This window comes from Podarcis vaucheri (genome assembly GCF_965113315.1).
Source record: "Podarcis vaucheri genome assembly, chromosome: 1".
NCBI lineage: Eukaryota > Metazoa > Chordata > Lepidosauria > Squamata > Lacertidae > Podarcis > Podarcis vaucheri.
This window is the reverse complement of record NC_138759.1, coordinates 15,090,222-15,109,391: the sequence shown is the minus strand read 5'-3', so window position 1 is coordinate 15,109,391 and position 19,170 is coordinate 15,090,222. Positions and strand designations below refer to the sequence as shown.

At 41.9% G+C, this 19,170-nt stretch overlaps 1 protein-coding gene across 9 annotated transcripts in view; it reads right to left on the bottom strand.

Annotated features, from left to right (window-relative positions):
* Nucleotides 1-19,170, bottom strand: part of PPP1R13B (protein phosphatase 1 regulatory subunit 13B) — a 66,373-nt gene that overhangs the window by 5,219 nt on the left and 41,984 nt on the right. For 7 of the 9 annotated variants that reach the window (XM_082216799.1, XM_082216797.1, XM_082216798.1 and 4 more), the window contains 12 exons: nucleotides 15,019-15,120; nucleotides 13,795-13,969; nucleotides 12,505-12,701; nucleotides 10,979-11,143; nucleotides 10,123-10,303; nucleotides 8,303-8,458; nucleotides 4,660-4,826; nucleotides 3,928-4,429; nucleotides 1,602-2,359; nucleotides 623-760; nucleotides 394-527; nucleotides 89-255 (listed from right to left, as the gene is read on the bottom strand). In XM_082216799.1, coding sequence (XP_082072925.1) covers nucleotides 89-255; nucleotides 394-527; nucleotides 623-760; nucleotides 1,602-2,359; nucleotides 3,928-4,429; nucleotides 4,660-4,826; nucleotides 8,303-8,458; nucleotides 10,123-10,303; nucleotides 10,979-11,143; nucleotides 12,505-12,701; nucleotides 13,795-13,969; nucleotides 15,019-15,120 — 2,842 coding nt within the window. The remainder of the gene's footprint in view (nucleotides 1-88; nucleotides 256-393; nucleotides 528-622; nucleotides 761-1,601; nucleotides 2,360-3,927; nucleotides 4,430-4,659; nucleotides 4,827-8,302; nucleotides 8,459-10,122; nucleotides 10,304-10,978; nucleotides 11,144-12,504; nucleotides 12,702-13,794; nucleotides 13,970-15,018; nucleotides 15,121-19,170) is intronic. The other 2 variants (XM_082216795.1, XM_082216801.1) reach the window with 2 other exon arrangements.

Sequence of the window (19,170 nt, the reverse complement as noted above, 5' to 3'; positions counted from 1 at the left end):
ATGCCATACTTCTAGATCCTGGAACAAGTGAGGAATGACAAATTCAAGCAAAGTTCTGAAATCTCAAGTTACAAAACCAGAAACTTACCATACAGAAACTGGGAACACTGAATATAACCTTCTTCCATTTCCTCACACTTGTCTGCCGCAGTTTCTATGTCACTTATGGTTGAAGCAAAAATTGCTGCTCCAGATTCAACAAGTAGCTTGCAGAGATGAACGCTGTTGCAAGAAGCAGCACAGTGCAAAGGAGTCCTGAAAACAAAACAAAGGACTCAATGTCAGGTGAGACAAAACGTGCCCTCATTCCTGTGAAGATGGATTTGCACTAGTAACCGGTTTCTAGCTTTTGTTGGCACCCAACAGAAGTGTGTGCTCGACTTGGTCTCTTACCATCCATCACTGTCTGCTGCATTCACATTGACACCAAAATCCAACAGGAACTTAACTATGTGATGATGGCCAGCACACACTGCATTGTGCAGAGGAGTGATTCCTTCATCATTAGGTTTGCTGGGGTCATCCACCTAAGTTGGGGGAAAACAAGGACTGACTGCATGAACTTAAATATTTTCCACCATCAAAACGTAACGTAGGTGAGTAACAATATTTCCAAGTTTACCTCATATATGATCCTTTGCACCAGGTCAAACTCTCCCTCCAAAGAGGCATCCAGCAGCAAAGCCAAGGGATTGAACTTAACCCTCAAGCTGTGGCCAGTTCTCTCCGAATTGGGTTTCTTCAGGTTGGTCCTTTTGGTCTGAGTAAAAAGGCAACCCTGAGTTTCAAACTGCATCAGTATCAGAACACTGAACTGCATTCTATCATAGAGAAATTTATCCTGTTTTAAACTTTTGTTTTCTGGAACTAGTAGAAACATGAGAACTGCCCCAACTTTGTCTCTAGCTTTTCTTTAATGCACATAAAATCTAGATAATCACCACTACTTGTTTTCCTAATGTAACTGAAAGGGAGCCCGCTTGGTGTATTTCCATAGGACAATAGTCTTTAATATTTTCAGACCCAAGATCTAGCTTTTAACTGTACATGTCCTGCTCTCTCCCTTTTACTTATAAATGTTTGGTGCTGGTGGCATGTTCATAACCCACCGACTGAGGACCAAGGCCTTAAAACACAGGCCTGCACAACTTTAAGCTAAATGGAGCCCACCAGCAGCTCGATGAACCTTTTGTTTTGTCTGCCTGTCTGGGAATTCAAAACCAAGGCTATCAAGAACTTGGCAGGTCGCAATGTGACTGTTACACTGCTTTCAGCTTGGTGGGTCACAAATTGTTCAGACCTGGATCAAAGTGCACTTCACCAAAATACATATTGCAGCACAGTCAAATCTTGCTTCTGTACTTGCCTGACTTGCCCTATGTAACACTTTTGTCCTACATCCAAGACATAGGATAGACTTATTGGCCATTTGTTTGGGGAAAAATTAGATTATACTAAGAAAGTTGTATTGGGGGGGGTTGGACTTGCTGTACACAGTCAGACTAAAGTGGATTCAAAGTTTTGCAGATTCCACAATGTGGCACAGCACTGCTTACACCCCCCCTCCCCCAGATCACACTGGTTTTGGCGCAGTATCTTACCGCAGGAAGTGGAGGAGGAGGAAGAGCAGGGGGCGGCTGCATTTCCTCTTCTTCTGGGGATTCTGCCTCTGGGGTTGGACTAGGTGGCCGCTCAATAGAAGGGGCTATAGCAGGGTTGTTGTTGTTGTTATCATCCTCCGTTGTCTCGGGCATTTGATTTGTGTTTTCTTCGCTGATCAACTCCTCAGTTGCAGGAGAAGGTAGTTCGTTATCATTGGCATCTGATGAAGGCTCATCAGGAAGAGGAGCTGTCGGGGGCACAGCTACGGGCTCCTCAATATTGCCATTGGTGTTTGTGTTCCCATTGTCAACATCTGCCAAGGTGCCTATGAAGTCCTGTGAGTTGCTTGGCTGATAAAAAGGGGCACCTTCTATTCCTCCGGCCAGGGTATTAAAGCGCTGGTACAATAGCTTCTGAATGTTTGGCCCACTGGGGCCTTCTGGTTCAGTGATGGAACTCCGCTTCTTCAAGGGCCTGGGAGCATTGGCGAGTTTCCTGCGAAGGGCTTCCAAATCGGCATCACTTTGGTAGCGAAGGGGCGAATGCACGATGGGCGTGAGCTTGGTGGGGCTGAGGGGGCGAGGGATGTTTTCTACATTGCTGTTATCACCAGAGGGCGGGATGTTTTCCAGTTCTTGATCTTTTTCACTATACTCGGGAGGTTGAGGCTGTGATGGATTGGCAGGCAAAGAGCTGTGAAGGAATGGCAACGGCGAAGGGGAAGTCGAACCGGACTGTACAACAGGCTTCCCATAAACTGAGAAGAAAAAGTAGCAGTTAGGGATGGGTCTAAATTAACATGGAGTAACTTCTCAGAAGTGTTGTTTGTTGTTTTAAAAATCATATAAAAATTAATGGTGACAGTTGTCGATTTTGTAGCTTCAGATGCATGAGGAAACTACTTAAAAGCAACTCATCTTTCTAACAATTCTGGACATTTTCATGCAGTTATAAAGCAGTCATAAAAGTGGGAAAGATTTGGAAGGGAGGTCATGGTTCTTGAGTATAGATATCTAAAAAAGGAAGGACATAGAGCACTAAAAAGCCTAAACATCTCTAATGTGTAGCATTCCTTGCAAGTCAGCCCCTTTATGAAATATAGATATGATGTGCTTTAAATAGCAAGCAAAAGAGAACAAGGAGTAGCACACCAAAGGTGCCCACTAAGCTAGAGATACAGTGGCAGCAAACTGCTGGGAAATGAAAAACAACATTCTGTTATGATATCTCAAATATACTTGAGGACATCCGTGGCTTCAAGAAAGACTACAAGATATTTCACCATTTTGTTGCATTTATCCATTTCCAACATGAAGTTATTAGTGGCGAGTTGACATTTCTTAGTTCTCTTATCAACAGTAATTTTCAACATAAATGCATAGAATGTAAATCCCTCACTAGCCCCCTCTAATGTTTGCAGAGGTCAATCATATTCCCTCTCACATTGTGACTAGACAGGTCAAGTGGGTTTTAATCCTATGTCTTTTAGCATTATATTAATACATCCATGTCTCTTCTGGAAATGCTAATAAACCTAGTGTTAACTTCACTCCCCCCAATCACTCATGTAAATTTAGGTTGTAGTCAATGTTTGTCCTACTCAGAGTAGACCCACTGAAATTAATGAACAGGGCTATCTCAGGTTCACTAATTTCAGTGAGTTGAGATTAGTTGGAAACAACTCATTCAATAAAACAGGCCCCTAAAGTAATCCTTGAGATGGTTGCAGAAGTGGCTCATCAGGTGTGACAGAATCACATCACTATTTTCCCAGCAGGTATGTCGCTGCCAATTAGAGAGAAGGAAAGGGGAGAGGTCTGCGCAGTATGGGTGCACTGGCGGGAACAATGAATTAGCTCTCCAGTGTGTATGCACTGCGCTGACTTTGACGCCTCACCCCTCTCCTTCTTGGTAAGCAGCAGTGACAAACATGCTGAGAATCTAGCTTTGCAGCTCCACCCCAACCAGTTCAAATAAGTCCCCTTAACAACTGTCTTTAAAGTGAAGCAAATATTGTTCAGCACCTCAGACTAGTCACGATGTAGAGAGAGGGAGAGCACAAGCCCCAATTTTAGATTTGTAGCAAAGCATAACCCACTTCTGAAAGTTACTGCCTCCCAATTAGATGCAATGCTGCAAACCTGTAATGTACAGTCATTTGTAAAGAAATCCTGGGTTAGCAGAATGCCCAGGCTCTTTTCTACCATTTGAAAGAAACAGCACTTTTTTAAAGCAAAGATCTAATTTACATCAAACCTAATTTAACTCCTGTAAGTATCGAGCAGCTCTTAAACAGAAGAGATATGCAACATCAAATTATTCTACCTGCTTTAACGGACTTGTTCAGGGTATTGTATACAGCCTGTTGATAGTTCTTTGGTGGCGTCGCTTGCTGAAGATACATGGAATAGATGGAACTGGAGTTCACGGTTTGGGGCCCTTTCCTGGGAGACTGGGGCCTTGAGCCTTTGTCAGCTAAGAAAGGCCTGATGGCCACAGTTAAGGGGAGATCAGGCCTGCCATCGCCACCTGGAAATAATGGGGCGGCAGAAGGTTGATATGTGGGGCTTGGAGGCACAGATATTCTCTGCTGTATTTGTTGCGAGGAGCTTGGCTGATGAACACTGCTTGCTGGTGGTAACGGAACAGGTCTTTGCCGGCTTGCTGCTGTAGAGCCTGGTCTTGGGAGGCTGCCATCTTTTCGCCTTTCAAGGGAATTGGTAGAACCTGTTCCCAATGGAATGGAGCTTGGGTAGGTCCCATAGTTCTGGGGCAACTGCTTACTTGCTCCAGGGATTGTAGGTGGTACTTTCCCTATATCAAGACCCTGTGGAGGGGAAAACAGAAGACATGTGTGAAAAGCTGAGAAGGCTGTTCTTCTATCCTGTATAGAAAACAAATCCCTTTTTAACACGTATCTCATGGATGAAGTACACAAAATCTTGCCAGAGAGACCCATAGCACATACAGAAATGTTGTACACAAACATGCAAAACACCATGAATTTTTGATACTGTATGCAGCAAGGGGATGGGGGTAGAAGTGGTAAAAACTCACCAGCTTATCAGTACTTCCTAATGAAGAAGACAAAGGCTGACTTGATATCGTTCCTTGTTTTAAACCAGCATCCATGCTTGATTCCTTCCAGTCTGCATTGGAGATTTGGGGCGGCTTCACCACAGGAACAGGACTCTGCTTAACTGCTGACCAGGTTCCCTCGTTAGCTGACAACAAAGGAAAATGTTTATTAAATGGTTACTGATGCCCGCACATTTGTATAAAGAGAATATGAAAATGTGAATGGAAGATAGTGCAGAATAATTCAGATTAAGAAAATCAGAGTAGGGTTAGAGATGCCAACAATCAGTTAAATGTGTTTAATCTAAAATAATGTTTATTAATGTATTTTATTATTAAATTTCTACCCAGCCTATCTGTACTAGGTCCCGAAGGTGGCCAAGACCGATAAAGCATATATGCAATAAAGCATATTAAATCACAAGCTTATACATAAGGCCAAAGAAGCGACTGGTAACCTGTTTAGAGCTCTGAGTACTGTTTTGAGTTTAGTGAGATTTCATTATTTTAGGGATACATTCATAGATTTCTGCTGGCTCTAGAAAAGGCCGCACAATAAACATTCTCACAACTGGATATCACCCATGCATTTCTGTAAGTTGGTCTGAGCCCACGGGATGGGAAAATTATAATAAAATACATTAACACTAAACATTCCATTTCAATTCAAACTGAATTCTACAGATGTATTGTGCTGAAAGATAATTCATTATCTTAATCTAAAGATGCCTTTTGATTTCTGATTAGAATTAAGATCACTGAGAATGCATTGTGGTTTGCAACATACAGTTCATAAACTGCTGTTTTTTGTTTCCTGAATGCCACGAAGAGCTGCCTTCAGGGCCAACATCAAGATCTGACACTGTCCATGACCTTCTATTATCATCATCTGGGGTAGTACAAAGAATCAGAAAGTCAAGTGAAGATATTATCTCCCCAACACACCCCGGCATCATGCCCACCTGGAAAATAAGAAGAAACTTTCTAAATGTGAATTTTGATATAGATTATATGAAAAAACCCACCCCAGTTGAGCAAATGCATGCCATATTCATAAGCACAGCAGTCAAGCAAATGCACTGGGAACCAGATGGATCTGCTGCTCATGTGTTATTTTCCCATTTTTGTATGGGGATAGCAGAAACTAGTATGGTGGCTATGGAAGTACTGGTTTGTATCCATGCATTTCATGTAGCCTCTTCAAGCGAGAAATTGACCTTGAATATCAGAATACTTTGACACAAACCCAGAAGCTAAAAAATGTTTTTTAAATTTTTTTTTTAAGCAAAACAGCACCTGAAGAGGATGCCAACTTCCTGAATTAACTTGTAATGAAATTTGTCTAAAGTAATGGTTACTCTTAGAACAAAAAAATGCTCTTTCTCATACATGCCGTAAAAAACTTCTTTTGTAACGACGTTTCCAATTTGTGCATCTCAACTTTCATAATTTCAAGAACAGCAAGAACCCAGTATTATATAAAAGTTATAACCAGAGACTGGGGAAAATATTCAGACTATCTGAAATGTGTATGTGATGAGCAAATAACGCTAGTGGGATTTCAAGAAGTTCTGTAAATGATAGAGGACTGTTGTATTGATGAAAACTAAGTGTGTGAATGTTTATAAAATGCAATATAAAATTAGGAAATGTGTATTTAAAAATTTGAATAATGGATGATTGTCAGAGAGGTTGAAGGAAGTCTAAAAGAGAAAATATGTGATAAATTTAGATTGGATACTATAAATGTATGTTGGAAAATTTAATAAAAAATTTAAAAAAAGTTATAACCAGAGATAAGAGGCCTGATTTGAAACACTTGGTACAGTTAGTAGCAAGCAGAAATAAAGCATTTAATCTGAAAATAAACATTTGGCACAAAACTCGCTCTATTTTTTTCTAAGAGGCTATTTCATGAAATAGTGTGCCTGAGAGGTCTGGTCCCCACCCCCCATAATCTCTCTCTCTCTCTCTCTCTCTCTCTCTCTCTCTCACACACACACACACACACACACACACACACACACACACTGCCCAATGCTAAATAACAAACTGCTTTTGAAATTGCCTTTGGTTTAAAACATGCCTTGCTGCATGGCATGGGGGGTGGCATGGGGGGGGTCTGCTGTTCAAGAAAACAAGACCAAAGCCACCTTGAGCATGCAGAATTATTTGTATGATTCTTGGAACCCTGGGGTCCACAGCGGAACATGCACACTTCATTTTATTTCTGTTTCTATTTCAAAACTGCCCCGCCAACTCACTCGTTAAACTATTCAGAATTCAACAGCTGACTGAAAATCAAAGTGAGTCCCTTTGATGGTCCGCTCCCAGTGACAATCAGCAGTTTTTGTAACTACAGTGGTGCCCCGCAAGACGAATGCCTCGCAAGACGGAAAACTCGCTAGACGAAAGAGTTTTCCGTTTTGGAGGTGCTTTGCAAAACGAATTTCCTATGGGCTTGCTTCGCAAGACGAAAATGTCTTGCGAGTTCCTGCTGGTTTTTTTTCCTCCCCCCCCCCTTTTTCTAAGCCGCTAAGCCACTTATGAGCTGATCCGATCAGCAGAAAAGCAGCTAAAAGCCGCTAATAGCGCTAATCCGCTAATACTTCAATGGGCTTGCTTCGCAAGACGAAAAAACCGCTAGACGAAGAGAATCACAGAATGGATTCCTTTCGTCTTGCGAGGCACCACTGTACCAGTGTCAGTTCCTGTAACTACCCATCAGTTGACTGGCTGTTAAAGTGACCTTCTCCCCCCCCCCCTGCTTTAAGAAGATGAAAACTAAGTGGTAGTGAAGTTCAATTTCAGTGGAATCTGTGCACTCATAAGTAAGTTCCACTGTGTTCCATGGAATTTATTCATTAGTAGGTGTGTTTAGGATTGCAGACTGATGATGTGAGCCTGTATAAAAAGGACCCCTGACAGTTAAGTCCAGTCGCAAACGACTCTGGGGTTGCAGCCCTCATCTCGCTTTACTGGCCGAGGGAGCTGACGTTTGTCTGCAGACAGTTTTTCCAGGTGATGTGGCCAGCTTGACTATGCCGCTTCTGGCGAAACCAGAGCGGCGCATGAAAACGCCATTTACCTTCTCGCCGGAGTGGTACCTATATATCTACTTGCACTTTGACATGCTTTAGAACTGCTAGGTAGGCAGAAGCTGGGACCGAGCAACAGGAGCTCACCCCATCATGGGGATTCGGCAAGCCCTAGGCTCAGTGGTTTAGACCACAGCACCACCCGCGTCCTGTGAGCTTGTATATGTTTACTCAAAAAAGCCCCACTGAGTTCAATGGGACTTACTGCCAGGTACATGAGTACAGGTAACAAGTAACTTGTCCACAGTGACCCTATGTGAACTTTCTTGACTCAAGGTACCAGCATAGTTAATTATTTGCTAGCTAAGTATTCTGCTTTTTCTAGATACGTGAAGGGGAGCATTTTAGATTTGTTCACTTGCGAAATACCCAGAAAACAATGAAACACACACACATGCTTCTATTGACAATATACAGACACAGTTCTAAAAATTCCTGTTTAATATGCATCTGTGTGCCAAAGCTCAGATGACCATATTAAAAATGGGATTTCTTAGCTTGCCAAAGATCTTCTACAGACTCACAGTGCAGGATCTCAGAAAGGGTTGAAGCTGAATGGATGATATTGTGAACAGCAGACTGAAGAGAGGGAGGTGACAGAATAGGATCCACTATAATGTCTAAATCAGAAATCTTCCAGGGACCTGGAGATTTTTTCACACACCCATAGTCTGTATCTACTGGAGACGACCAGATCCAGTCACACAGTAAAAGAAAAAGGGGGAAAAATAGGATGTGGAAAAGAATTACAACATAAATGACAAGAGAAAGATTAAAACGTAAAAGAGAACAGGAAAATGTACAGATAAAAGTATGACACTCAACATATTAAGAAAGAGCCCTCAAATTGTGTCTCATACAAAATCTGGGTAGAAAACGATTTTCAACTTAAGCTGCAGGGGAGAAAAAGTCAGTTTTTTAAAAAGAAGTGCATATGTAATTTATATGACTAAAGTGCATTCTGCATATATTGTACTTGGCTGCTAGAGACAAGGGCTCATAACCAAACAAAACCAATTAGCCAGATATCCAAAATATTGTACAAGGCTAAAGCCAATGACGTATCTGTGTTCAGAAGCTGCAAGCAGGACTTGTTTTGACTAGTTAAGTATCAACTGTTTGTTTTCAAAGATAACCCACAGAAAAGGAATCTACAAGTTGCAGAAACCATCTACATAAATGTGTGTGAAGATGCATATTATACTGTTCTTACATCTCCTGAAATGCTACTTATGTTAATAGTCTGGTCTCTTGCCTCTCCGTTTTCATGAGGAAGGGCAATTCTCGCCCTCCATTAAGCCTGAGCAAGAACTTGGTTGCCCTCCATTTTCCACGTGAGAAAAATAATGCCTGCCAAACCTCTGAATCCACAAATTACAGGCTGTCTAGCAATGAGATGGGGGACCCTAGGGACCATTTATACCAGCAAAAAGTAGCTTCCTCTGACCCTTGTGAGGTTTCTAGAATACCCTCACTCTGAAAATTCCCTTTTAGGGCCAGAGCACTGTGTTGCAAGTGAAGCCGCTTAGGATCAATCAGGTTTGAGCCACAGAGTTCCTTTTTTTTCAGTATTTTGTTTTGTCCAACTGCCTTCTTCTTTCCTTCTTCTACTAGAAATAAAACTTCATATAATTTGACTGTTGCAGATCTGGAGTGGGTGCATTTGCCAAGCTCAAGGATTCTAATCATCCCCCACAACCCCGGATCATTTGGGATCATGCTAAATAAGAACAGAATGGGGGTTGTTAAGGATTAGTAAGTTGCTCTGATCTCTGGGAGAGATGGAGAACTTTTCAGCTCACTTTATGCCTTGGGTAAACTGTGAGGGATCTGGGAAACACAAGAGGCTCTGTTCCTAGGATCTCAGGACTCTTAGAACTTCCTTGAGCACCCCAGATTTCTTCCCACCTGGGGGGGGATAGCTGTGAGTTCAAAGGTGGCAGCTGTTACTGGTTGGTTACTGTCCTACTCCGCAAGGCAGTTGTGCAAGGAAGGACATGAACACTCCCCTTCTGTCACAATACTCACATCAGAATTGTTCTTCTTGCAATTAAATATGAACTTATAATCGCAGCCATACTTAATGTAGGAGTTGCATATGGTACAACATCATATTGGCAAACCACAGAGGCATTTAATAGTAACTTTGGGACAAAGGAGAAAGCATATTGACTCGTGTTTTTGTCAAATGACTGAACAAATGAGTTTGTTCGATATGAAAGTGAGCTCTGGGGGTCCTAATCCCTTCCACCTTATGGAAGGGACTGATGATCATCCCCAAAGGCAACTCCTTTGTCACCTCCTACTGTACAAAACAATGTACGTGTTTTTGTGAACTGCTTACCAGATTTCGATCTTCCGTGAGTTGCACTAGTAGTAATAGTGAGGGACTGTGGTTTCACTGGGTCAACTGGCACAGCATAGCTGCTGGAGCTAGGAACTTGAATGTAGGGCCCCACGGCTGCAACTCTGCCCGAAGCATTCAACGACGATTGAGGAGAGGATGTTCCATTTATCCGGTTTAACTAAAAAATGGCAAATCAAAAGGTGTGTTAACATCAATATCAGCATGTGTCTACATATCTGCAGAATCTTTTTGAAAGGAAGAGTTATAGAAGAATTGCAGTGCACTTCTCTGGGGTTCAAACCCCTTAGCCCTTCCTCCTCTCTTCCCTCACCCCTGGGGCATTTTCTCTTTTATGTTCATAAACAACGTTAATAACGGCCCCGCTTCAGTTTTATTATCTCTCTTTCCCAGCTACTGGGAATGTGGAAAGCATTTCATCTCAGAAGGCACCAAAAAGCATCATATAATATATCCCCTTCTCCCTTTTGGTTCCATGCCATAGAGCTGCAAAGTCTGCATAATATGGAACTCATGAGATTATTAGGAAATTAAGTTTCTACTGCCAATGTAATTCAGCAAACTCAATTTTGAAAAAGTTAATAAAGAGTCTACCATTCCTATCCTGGCCACCAAAGTACTCCTGTGCAGGAACTAATATTTTATCACTAAATTTCAACTCACGTCTACATGACCCCACATTCAATTTATACTCTCATATTACCGCAGCAGATTTTGGCAAAACACAAGTAATACATTATTCACTTCTATGGGGCTAGAGGAAATGGAAACTTGATGAAGCTTGATGAGCTTTGTAGAAGTATTGAAATGTGGCCCTTTTAATAGTTTATCTTACAGGGATGTTTTCTTTTTGACGTGCCTCAACTTTTTTCTTGTATAGGCGCTCACGTAGCTCATTGATACGCTTGTCCATCATGGCAACCTCCATGTTACGCTTATTCAGAAGTTCTTTCTGCTGCTGAAGCTTGGTGTTCTGCTCCTGATTAAGCCTGTTACGGATCTATAAATAAACAGAGTGATCATCACTACTTCAGTTTGGGTTGTTTTTAAAGGTAAAAAAACTCAATAATCTGTGGAAAAAACAGCTATGTCCTGTGTGTGCCCTCTGGAATTATTTTTCATTTAAATAGCAGAATAGTTAGGCTAGACAACAAACTGCCTTTTGAAACTTAAGAGGTTTAGTGGGGAACTGCTGTATAAGAAAAAACAAGCCCAGAGCTCTATTGGGCATACAATATTAATTGTACAGTTCTTTGGAGTCAAGCCTAGGTAGTTTAACACATGCCTAAAGACTAAATACATCTACTTGCTTGTAAGTCCAATTTATTTCTTTCAGATAGATTTCTAAGGATTGTGGTCAGGGGCAGAAACTAAAATCTATATACTTCTTTGTAACCCCCTCTTACATACTTTCATTTCCCAGAAAGCACCTGGTCAGTCATGAATAAATATGGCGTGCAATCAATTAACAGCGCCTAAGTAAAACATCAAAACTATATAAAGAACACCGAAAAGAAAAGAAGTAATATAAAACCTTCCTTAATTTATAAGGAATTTGATTAGGATATGATTTCCAGTATAAAAGTCGTGCTGCTGGATTTTGTCCATTTCCAAATAAAGGATGTCATCTTATAGACATTTAGCTGGGAGTAAGCCCCACTGAACTCACAAACACTTACTTCTAAGAAGATATAGTGCTTAATATGTGAATGAAACACCAACTAAAATGCCTGATTGTAATACTGCTTTTCTTTCTTAGAAGAGGGATGAAAGGAAAATATTTATTCAATTGCTTTCAGTGGTAATGGGGAGGCATGACCAACTGGGAGCCTGGATATGGCCCTGAAACAATTTTACTTGGTGCCTTGTAACTGCTATGTTTTAATTGAGATGCATTTTAACTGACACTGAATAGAAGAATAGAAGAAATTGGGACGCGGGTGGCGCTGTGGGTAAAACCTCAGTGCCTAGGACTTGCCGATCGCATGGTCAGCGGTTCGAATCCCCGCGGCGGGGTGAGCTCCCGTCTTTCAGTCCCAGCTCCTGCCCACCTAGCAGTTCGAAAGCACCCCTAAGTGCAAGTAGATAAATAGGTACTGCTTTTTTTAAAAAAAGGTGGGAAGGTAAACGGCGTTTCTGTGTGCTGCGCTGGTGCTGGCTCGCCAGAGCAGCTTCGTCACGCTGGCCACGTGACCCGGAAGTGTCTCCGGACAGCGCCTGGCCTCTTAAGTGAGATGGGCGCACAACCCTAGAGTCGGACACGACTGGCCCGTACGGGCAGGGGTACCTTTACCTTTAAATAGAAGAAAGCCCCAGTTTTGTTCATTGGCACTATGTAAAGTGAATGTCATGATTGTTTACCTGTAGCTCTTGGTATAATTTTTTTAATTCTACAGCGGCAGGGCCTGTCATCTGTCCATTGTAAGACTGGAACCCGTTCAGCTTCCCTTTTCTCAGGTCCTCTAGCTGTTGAGTAAGCTGGTCCACCTTTAGCACTGCAGCTTGTAGCTCTTGTTGCTTTTCCTGGAAGATGGCACTGATATGTTCAATTTCAGTGGCTGCAATTAAAATGCAGAATGAATGCAAACACACAGAAAGAGAAATGAGCATGAGGCCATAAGCAACACTGTTCAAATATTTTCTCCAAGCTGCTGCAGAATGAAGCTTATAAGCAAAATAATTTGGGGGTGGGGGCCATAGGAACCGACTCCTAGGAGACGTGGGGGCTTTGGCCCCCACAATAAAATATTTGAGGGGGATGTTCCCCCAGGTTGATGGGCATTGCCATTGAAATGTGCATGCACCACATCATTTGATCAATTATGTGGGGTGGGGCTTACCTGCCCCCCCTATTTTATTTGAGTTGGCACCCCTGGTGGCAGCAAAGGAAAGTGCTGTGGTTGATTCTGTCTGGATAAGGCTATTAAGTGGCCATGCCTAAATTGGACTTTAGACTATTATGTTCCCCAGTCCACAACCCCCCGAATCAGCTGCTGGAGTTTGAAGCGCAGCAAGCACAAGGCAATGCTCTGCTGATCAGATCTAGCACAAGCCAATTGCAGGGACGCAATTGAATGCCTCATGCAATGGGTTTCCTGATTAATATTCCAGAGTCCCTGAAACATTAAGATATGAGGGGTCAATTAATTTCTGTTCCTTACAATCAGCACATTATATAAGCAATTCACATTAATAAGATTTCAGACTGATATTAATCTGTTTTAGTATTTCAACTTTTGTATTTTTTTTTTTTTAAGTAGGGCTGTTTTATCTTTTGCAAACTGCTTGGGTTTTTTTTACAACCAAGCAGTGTATAAATTTTATGAAATAAATAAATAGCAAACGCGAGAGTCCGAGAATGCTGAAAAGACATTCTGAAATGCTACAGAATGGCATGTTTCTGCTTGTGTGCCTAATGCAGGATGCTTACTAGGCTGCAACATGTTCCCTTCATTATGGCAACTGGAAAGCTGCACTCAAAATAGTGAAAATGGCTTCCAGAGGACTCCATGTTCTGAATGACTCATGTTAATGTTTCCCCATACAACTGGCTGACAGCAGTAGCTCAAATATATTGTTATCCCTGGCCCCCAGTCAACCTCTGGGCCAAGAACCTAAGAGCTTAAAAAAATGGGAAGAAGCCACTCGTACACAAATTGCCGTTCATAATCTTGCTGTAATCCACCTGCCCTCTCATGGCACGGATTTTTTTCAGCTTTGTCTCCTGGGTTTCCACTCGTTCTTTAAGTTTCTGAAGCTTTTCACTCTCAGACACAGACTGCTGTTGACGGCGTTCTTGCTGCTTGAGATAACGTAAACGTTGTTCCTATCAAAACAAGTAGAACATGTAATCATGCTGTCTTATTTTTAGAAAAGCATTACCAGTCACTTGCCTATTACTTCTAAACAAAACAAAACCTCAGTGTGAGTCAGCTAGTGTTTAAATTAGGAAAATCTTACCTGCATACTTCTTCAGTCTGGAAACAAATATATTAAACAACAGCATGAACTTATCTTTTAAGAACCTATTAATGTAAAGTTTTTATGTGCCTCCCAGTTGTATCCTCCAAGAGATACCAGGCCCTTCATTTCTGAAGCTACAAAATCCAATCTCTCATCTACACAAAAACGAGCTCCAGCTGAAACATTCATTCCAACACATCTGTGAAGTTTCCTGCAACTTGTACTTCCTGTTCCTCAAACACGCTTCCTCCTGCAGCAAAATGGCTCCCCAACCCCCCATTACATAATTTCCCAGAGGAAATAATGACTAGCAGAAAACTACAAACAGGCAAAGATAAGGAGATCTGGAGCAAGATAAATGCCACTTCTTTAGAATGACAGCCTATGGACTAAACAAATACGGGAAATGCTTCCTTTTTCTCCTGAGGTTTTTTTAAAACAAAAAACAACAAAAAAACCCACACTAAACTACTACTGTATAACCTAAACTCTTCTCAGTTCACTTCTGTCCTCTAACTCAACAGAGACTTCACCTTGTAGATATTGTTTCTTCCATTTTAAGCAAAATGACAGTGATATTATAACATGATTATGGTGGCAAATCACTGTATTGAACAAAACGCTGAACAGGACTTTATTTCAGAAGGGTTAAGAACACTAGCACTGAAATGTTGACTCTGCTCAAGTCAGTAGGTGGACCTCTGTTGATAACCATAAAGCCTCAATCACCGATGGACTATGTGACCCTAGACCTGAGACCTACATCTAAGGCAACATGGCATCACACACAGGATTAATGCCATATCTGTTCTCAATTTGCAAATTTTCTGTACTACTGGGATTTAGAGCCTTCTGTGAAAACAGCACATTTTCTGTTCTTTCCTTCCTCTTGTTACTGGAAGTGTAGTTTACCTTGGCAACCAGCATTTGCTGCTGATTTTCAATCTGCTGCTGTTGCCTGGCAGCCATATCCTGAAGTTCTGAAAGTGTGAGTTCAACACGTGGGTTTCCAACCTGCAGAGAATAAAGAGAAGCAACATTATTCTGTCATTACGCTATGTGCATGCTCATAATTTTTTTCCACATTTTAGTTGCCACACATTAATAGTTGACCATTTTCTGCAATAAACTGTCCTTAACACAATTTGGAAGGCAGCCTGCCCTTTGCCCCCTTTCATATTCTTGAAAATATAAGTTTGTATGACGAACGTGGTGTGCCGCACTACAGGGCTGCAGCAGAGACTGAAGCATGCCTTCATAGATGATGAACCTACCACCCTTGAAACAGGAAAATCTCATGAAGGACTGATCCCACCTTTTCTGCCAATACATGATGATAGGCATCACCTTGAGGGATAAGGGAAGGAAACACTGGAATTCCTTGATGCAGCCCACACTACAGCTGATGGGTGGTGGGGGTAGAGGTGAGTGGGAATCATAGAATTTGTTTTATTTGTAGCATTTGTAAGTCACCCTATAACAAAAAGTTCTCTGGGTGGTTTACAATAAATAATAAAGCAATTACAGATAGGTAGCCGTGTTGGTCTGCCATAGTCAAAATAAAAAAATTCCTTCCAGTAGCACCTTAAAGACCAACTAAGTTAGTTCTTGGTATGAGCTTTCGTGTGCATGCACACTTCTTCAGATACACTGAAACAGAAGTTGCCAGATCCTTTTATATAGTGATGTAATCCAAATAAGATACAAAACCACCACTGTCCAATGCTTTCCTTTCCCCCACCGACATGAAAGCCTACCATCTACTTCAATGTGTGTGTAGAGGGGGGAGATGAATAGCAGAACTGTGTTTACAAATCTAGAGGGCAGGTAAACACACCTCCAAGGTAGCCCAATGTGATCAGGCTACAACAGCTAAGGAACTGGCTTTATAAAGAGAAAAATAATATGCCATTAGGAAGTACTGAAAATATTAAAATTTCCCAATGGATAATTTGTTTCAAACTCTATTCAGCTTCTCACAGTTTTTGTTCCTAAATGTGTGTGCTTTTTTCTCCTTTATGTTAAGAGGTTATTTCCTCTTCTTATGGACTATTTTGTCCTCCAGAGATTAATGTTCAATATATATTGTCTTTGCAATCCCAGAATTCCTCTACTCCACTCCTAAGAGTCCTAGAAAGGACACAGAAACTCTTACACTTAATAGCAAAAGCTGCTCAGGTGGGAAATCTTAGCCAACAAATTTTGCCAGAGGGCCAGTGAGGCCTTCACAAATAGCATCCCAGCTACTAAGAGCTTCCTTGCAAGCTGTTCTTTAAGTAACATTTTGCTACTTAACAGGACTTCAAATGCAATTTCTAATGAGGACCAAAACAAAGCTCATTCTTCAATAAAAAGCTAGTAAATTATTTACTGGTTCCCCAACGTCCTCCTAGAAATCCACACTAAAAGGAAATGAAAGTTCAACTATGTAAAAGGAAGAAAACAGTGAGCGGATAAAGTAAAAATGAAAGTACAAACGTGGTGTTAAGTAAAACAAATATAATTACATATATGAACAATACATGACATTATGGAATTCTGTTTGCATTCCTATATGCTTTCTATAAAATAGAAGATGGTTTGACTATTGAATGTGGAGCACTGCTTTGCATGGAAGAGACTAAGGCAGCACAATAAAGCAAAACAAAGACTGAGGAGCAGAGACCAAAATAATGTGCCATCATGGGCCACCTGTGGGCACTGTAGTGTCCAGCAAGAGTAAAGCAGTGCTTGGTTCCAGAATGTCCAGGAGTTTAAATGCCTCCAAGCAGTGACCCAGGAGCAGGATTTTCAAATGAAGATACTGATGCAGAAAAACAAAATCTTCCCTGAGAGTGAGGAAGACTTACATAAATCAATGGAGTCCCAAACCATCACTTTCAAAACTCCTTAATCTACTAGTATCCCATAATCATGTATACATAAATATATGGTTGCTTCATGTTTTACAACTACAGCATGGAAGCTTATGCTTAGGGCATGCTGCTGTCTGCTGAAATGACTTTCACATCTCATAAAAGCAGCACAAAATGCAGAGAGAAAGTAACTGCAAAGGTAGTTGAGCTGGCTACCTGCTCTTTCCACTAAGCTGGCTACTTGCTCCTCCTGCTCAGATGCTTCTGTTGCCAGAGGTTGGAGCCAATGGGTTCTTTGGCTCTTTGCTGGAGGGATCACTGTGGGATATTATGCTTATTAACTGAACCATTTTTTATTTTTTATTTGTCTTGCATTGGGAGTGTTTTTATTTTTACTGTTTTTCCTATATCAATTCTCAAGCAATTCAAAAAAGTTTCAAATCTTGTTTTGTGACTATATAATAGAGAGGTGAAAACCATATACTGTATACCACCCTGAGTTCCTTGGAGGAAAGGTGAGATATAAATGTGATAAATAAATGAGGGCCTGATCCTGGGGCATCACATGGGAATGAATGAAGGGCTTTGGATTCAGCTGCCTCCATCCTGCCTTCGGAATGCCCTGATTAAGGGCTTAAAGGTAAAGGTAAAGGTACCCCTGCCCGTACGGGCCAGTCTTGACAGACTCTAGGGTTGTGCACTCATCTCACTCTATAGGCCGGGAGCCAGCGCTGTCTGCAGACACTTCCGGGTCACGTGGCCAGCATGATGAAGCTACTCTGGCGAGCCAGAGCCGCACACAGAAACGCCATTTACCTTCCCGCTAGTAAGCAGTCCCTATTTATCTACTTGCACCGGGGGTGCTTTCGAACTGCTAGGTTGGCAGGCGCTGGGACCAAGCACCGGGAGCGCAACCCGCCGTGGGGATTCGAACCGCCAACCATGCGATCAGCAAGCCCTAGGCACTGAGGTTTTACCCACAGCGCCACCCGCGTCCCGATTAAGGGCTTACTGCATATGAAAACAGTGCCAGCGGTAGCTCTATGTTTGCAGAATTTTACGCATAACTATGGCTCTCCTTTGCCCGTGTGGTTAATCTGTACTGGAAGAAAGGCACTTCTGCCCCATCTTAATACCACTTCCAATCAGCAGATGTAGGGGTTAGGATTGCTGTCTTAGTCTTTAGATCAGTGTTTCCCAAACCTGGATCTCCAGCTGCTTTGGACTACAATTCCATAATCCCTAGCTAGCAGGACCAGTGGTCATGGATGATGGGAACTATAGTTCAAAAACAGCTAGAGACCCAAGTTTGGGAAACACTATTTTAGATGAAACCTTACGCAATAGTTTACAAATTTCATCCAGCCTTGATACCCAAATCAAAATTAGTAGCTTTATTTTTACTTTACTTCTTAAAATGTTTATATACCAGCTTCCATATCAATCCCAAGGCAGTTTACAACCTTAAATGTCAATGTATTAAACAAAAATTTAAAACAGTACAAAAGTACCTTGGTTGTCGAACGGCTTGGCTCCCGAACAAATCAGCTCCCAAACACAGCAAACCCAGAAGTACGTGTTCTGGTTTGCGAACATTTTTTGGAAGTCGAACATCCGATGTGGCTTCCAATTGAGTGCAGGAAGCTCCTGCAGCCAATCAGAAGCTGCACCTTGGTTTTCGAACTGTTCCGGGAGTCTAATGGACTCCCGAATGGATTAAGTTTGACAACCAAGGTACAACTGTATAATAAATACATATTAAAATGCAACTATACAGTCTGTAACTCAAATAGTTCCCAGGGTACATTCCAAAGGTGAATAAATGTGTTTTCAGGAGGTGCAAAAAAACTCAACAAGGTTGGTGCCTGTTTTAAAGCCAGGGGAGATGGTTCCATAAACTGGGTACCGTGACAGAGGAGGCCCTCCCCCTGGTTGCCCCAAGGCATATTTCCACAGGCATGGAGTGCATGAAACTGCACTCCACTGCGCTGAGCACAGAAACCAAGTCGACTGCCAGAGTAGGGAAGCCCTTTCCTCTTCTCTCAGCACAGAAATGCAGCAGGCTATTGCAAGAGAGACGGACCCCTCCATCCCTCTTCTGCTGGCTCTCAGCAGGCTAGAGAACATTTTTGAAGGCTAGCAACTCTTGTGAGCTAATTAACAAAGCTGGACACACACAGTCCTCACACAAAAATAAGCAGCAGATGGT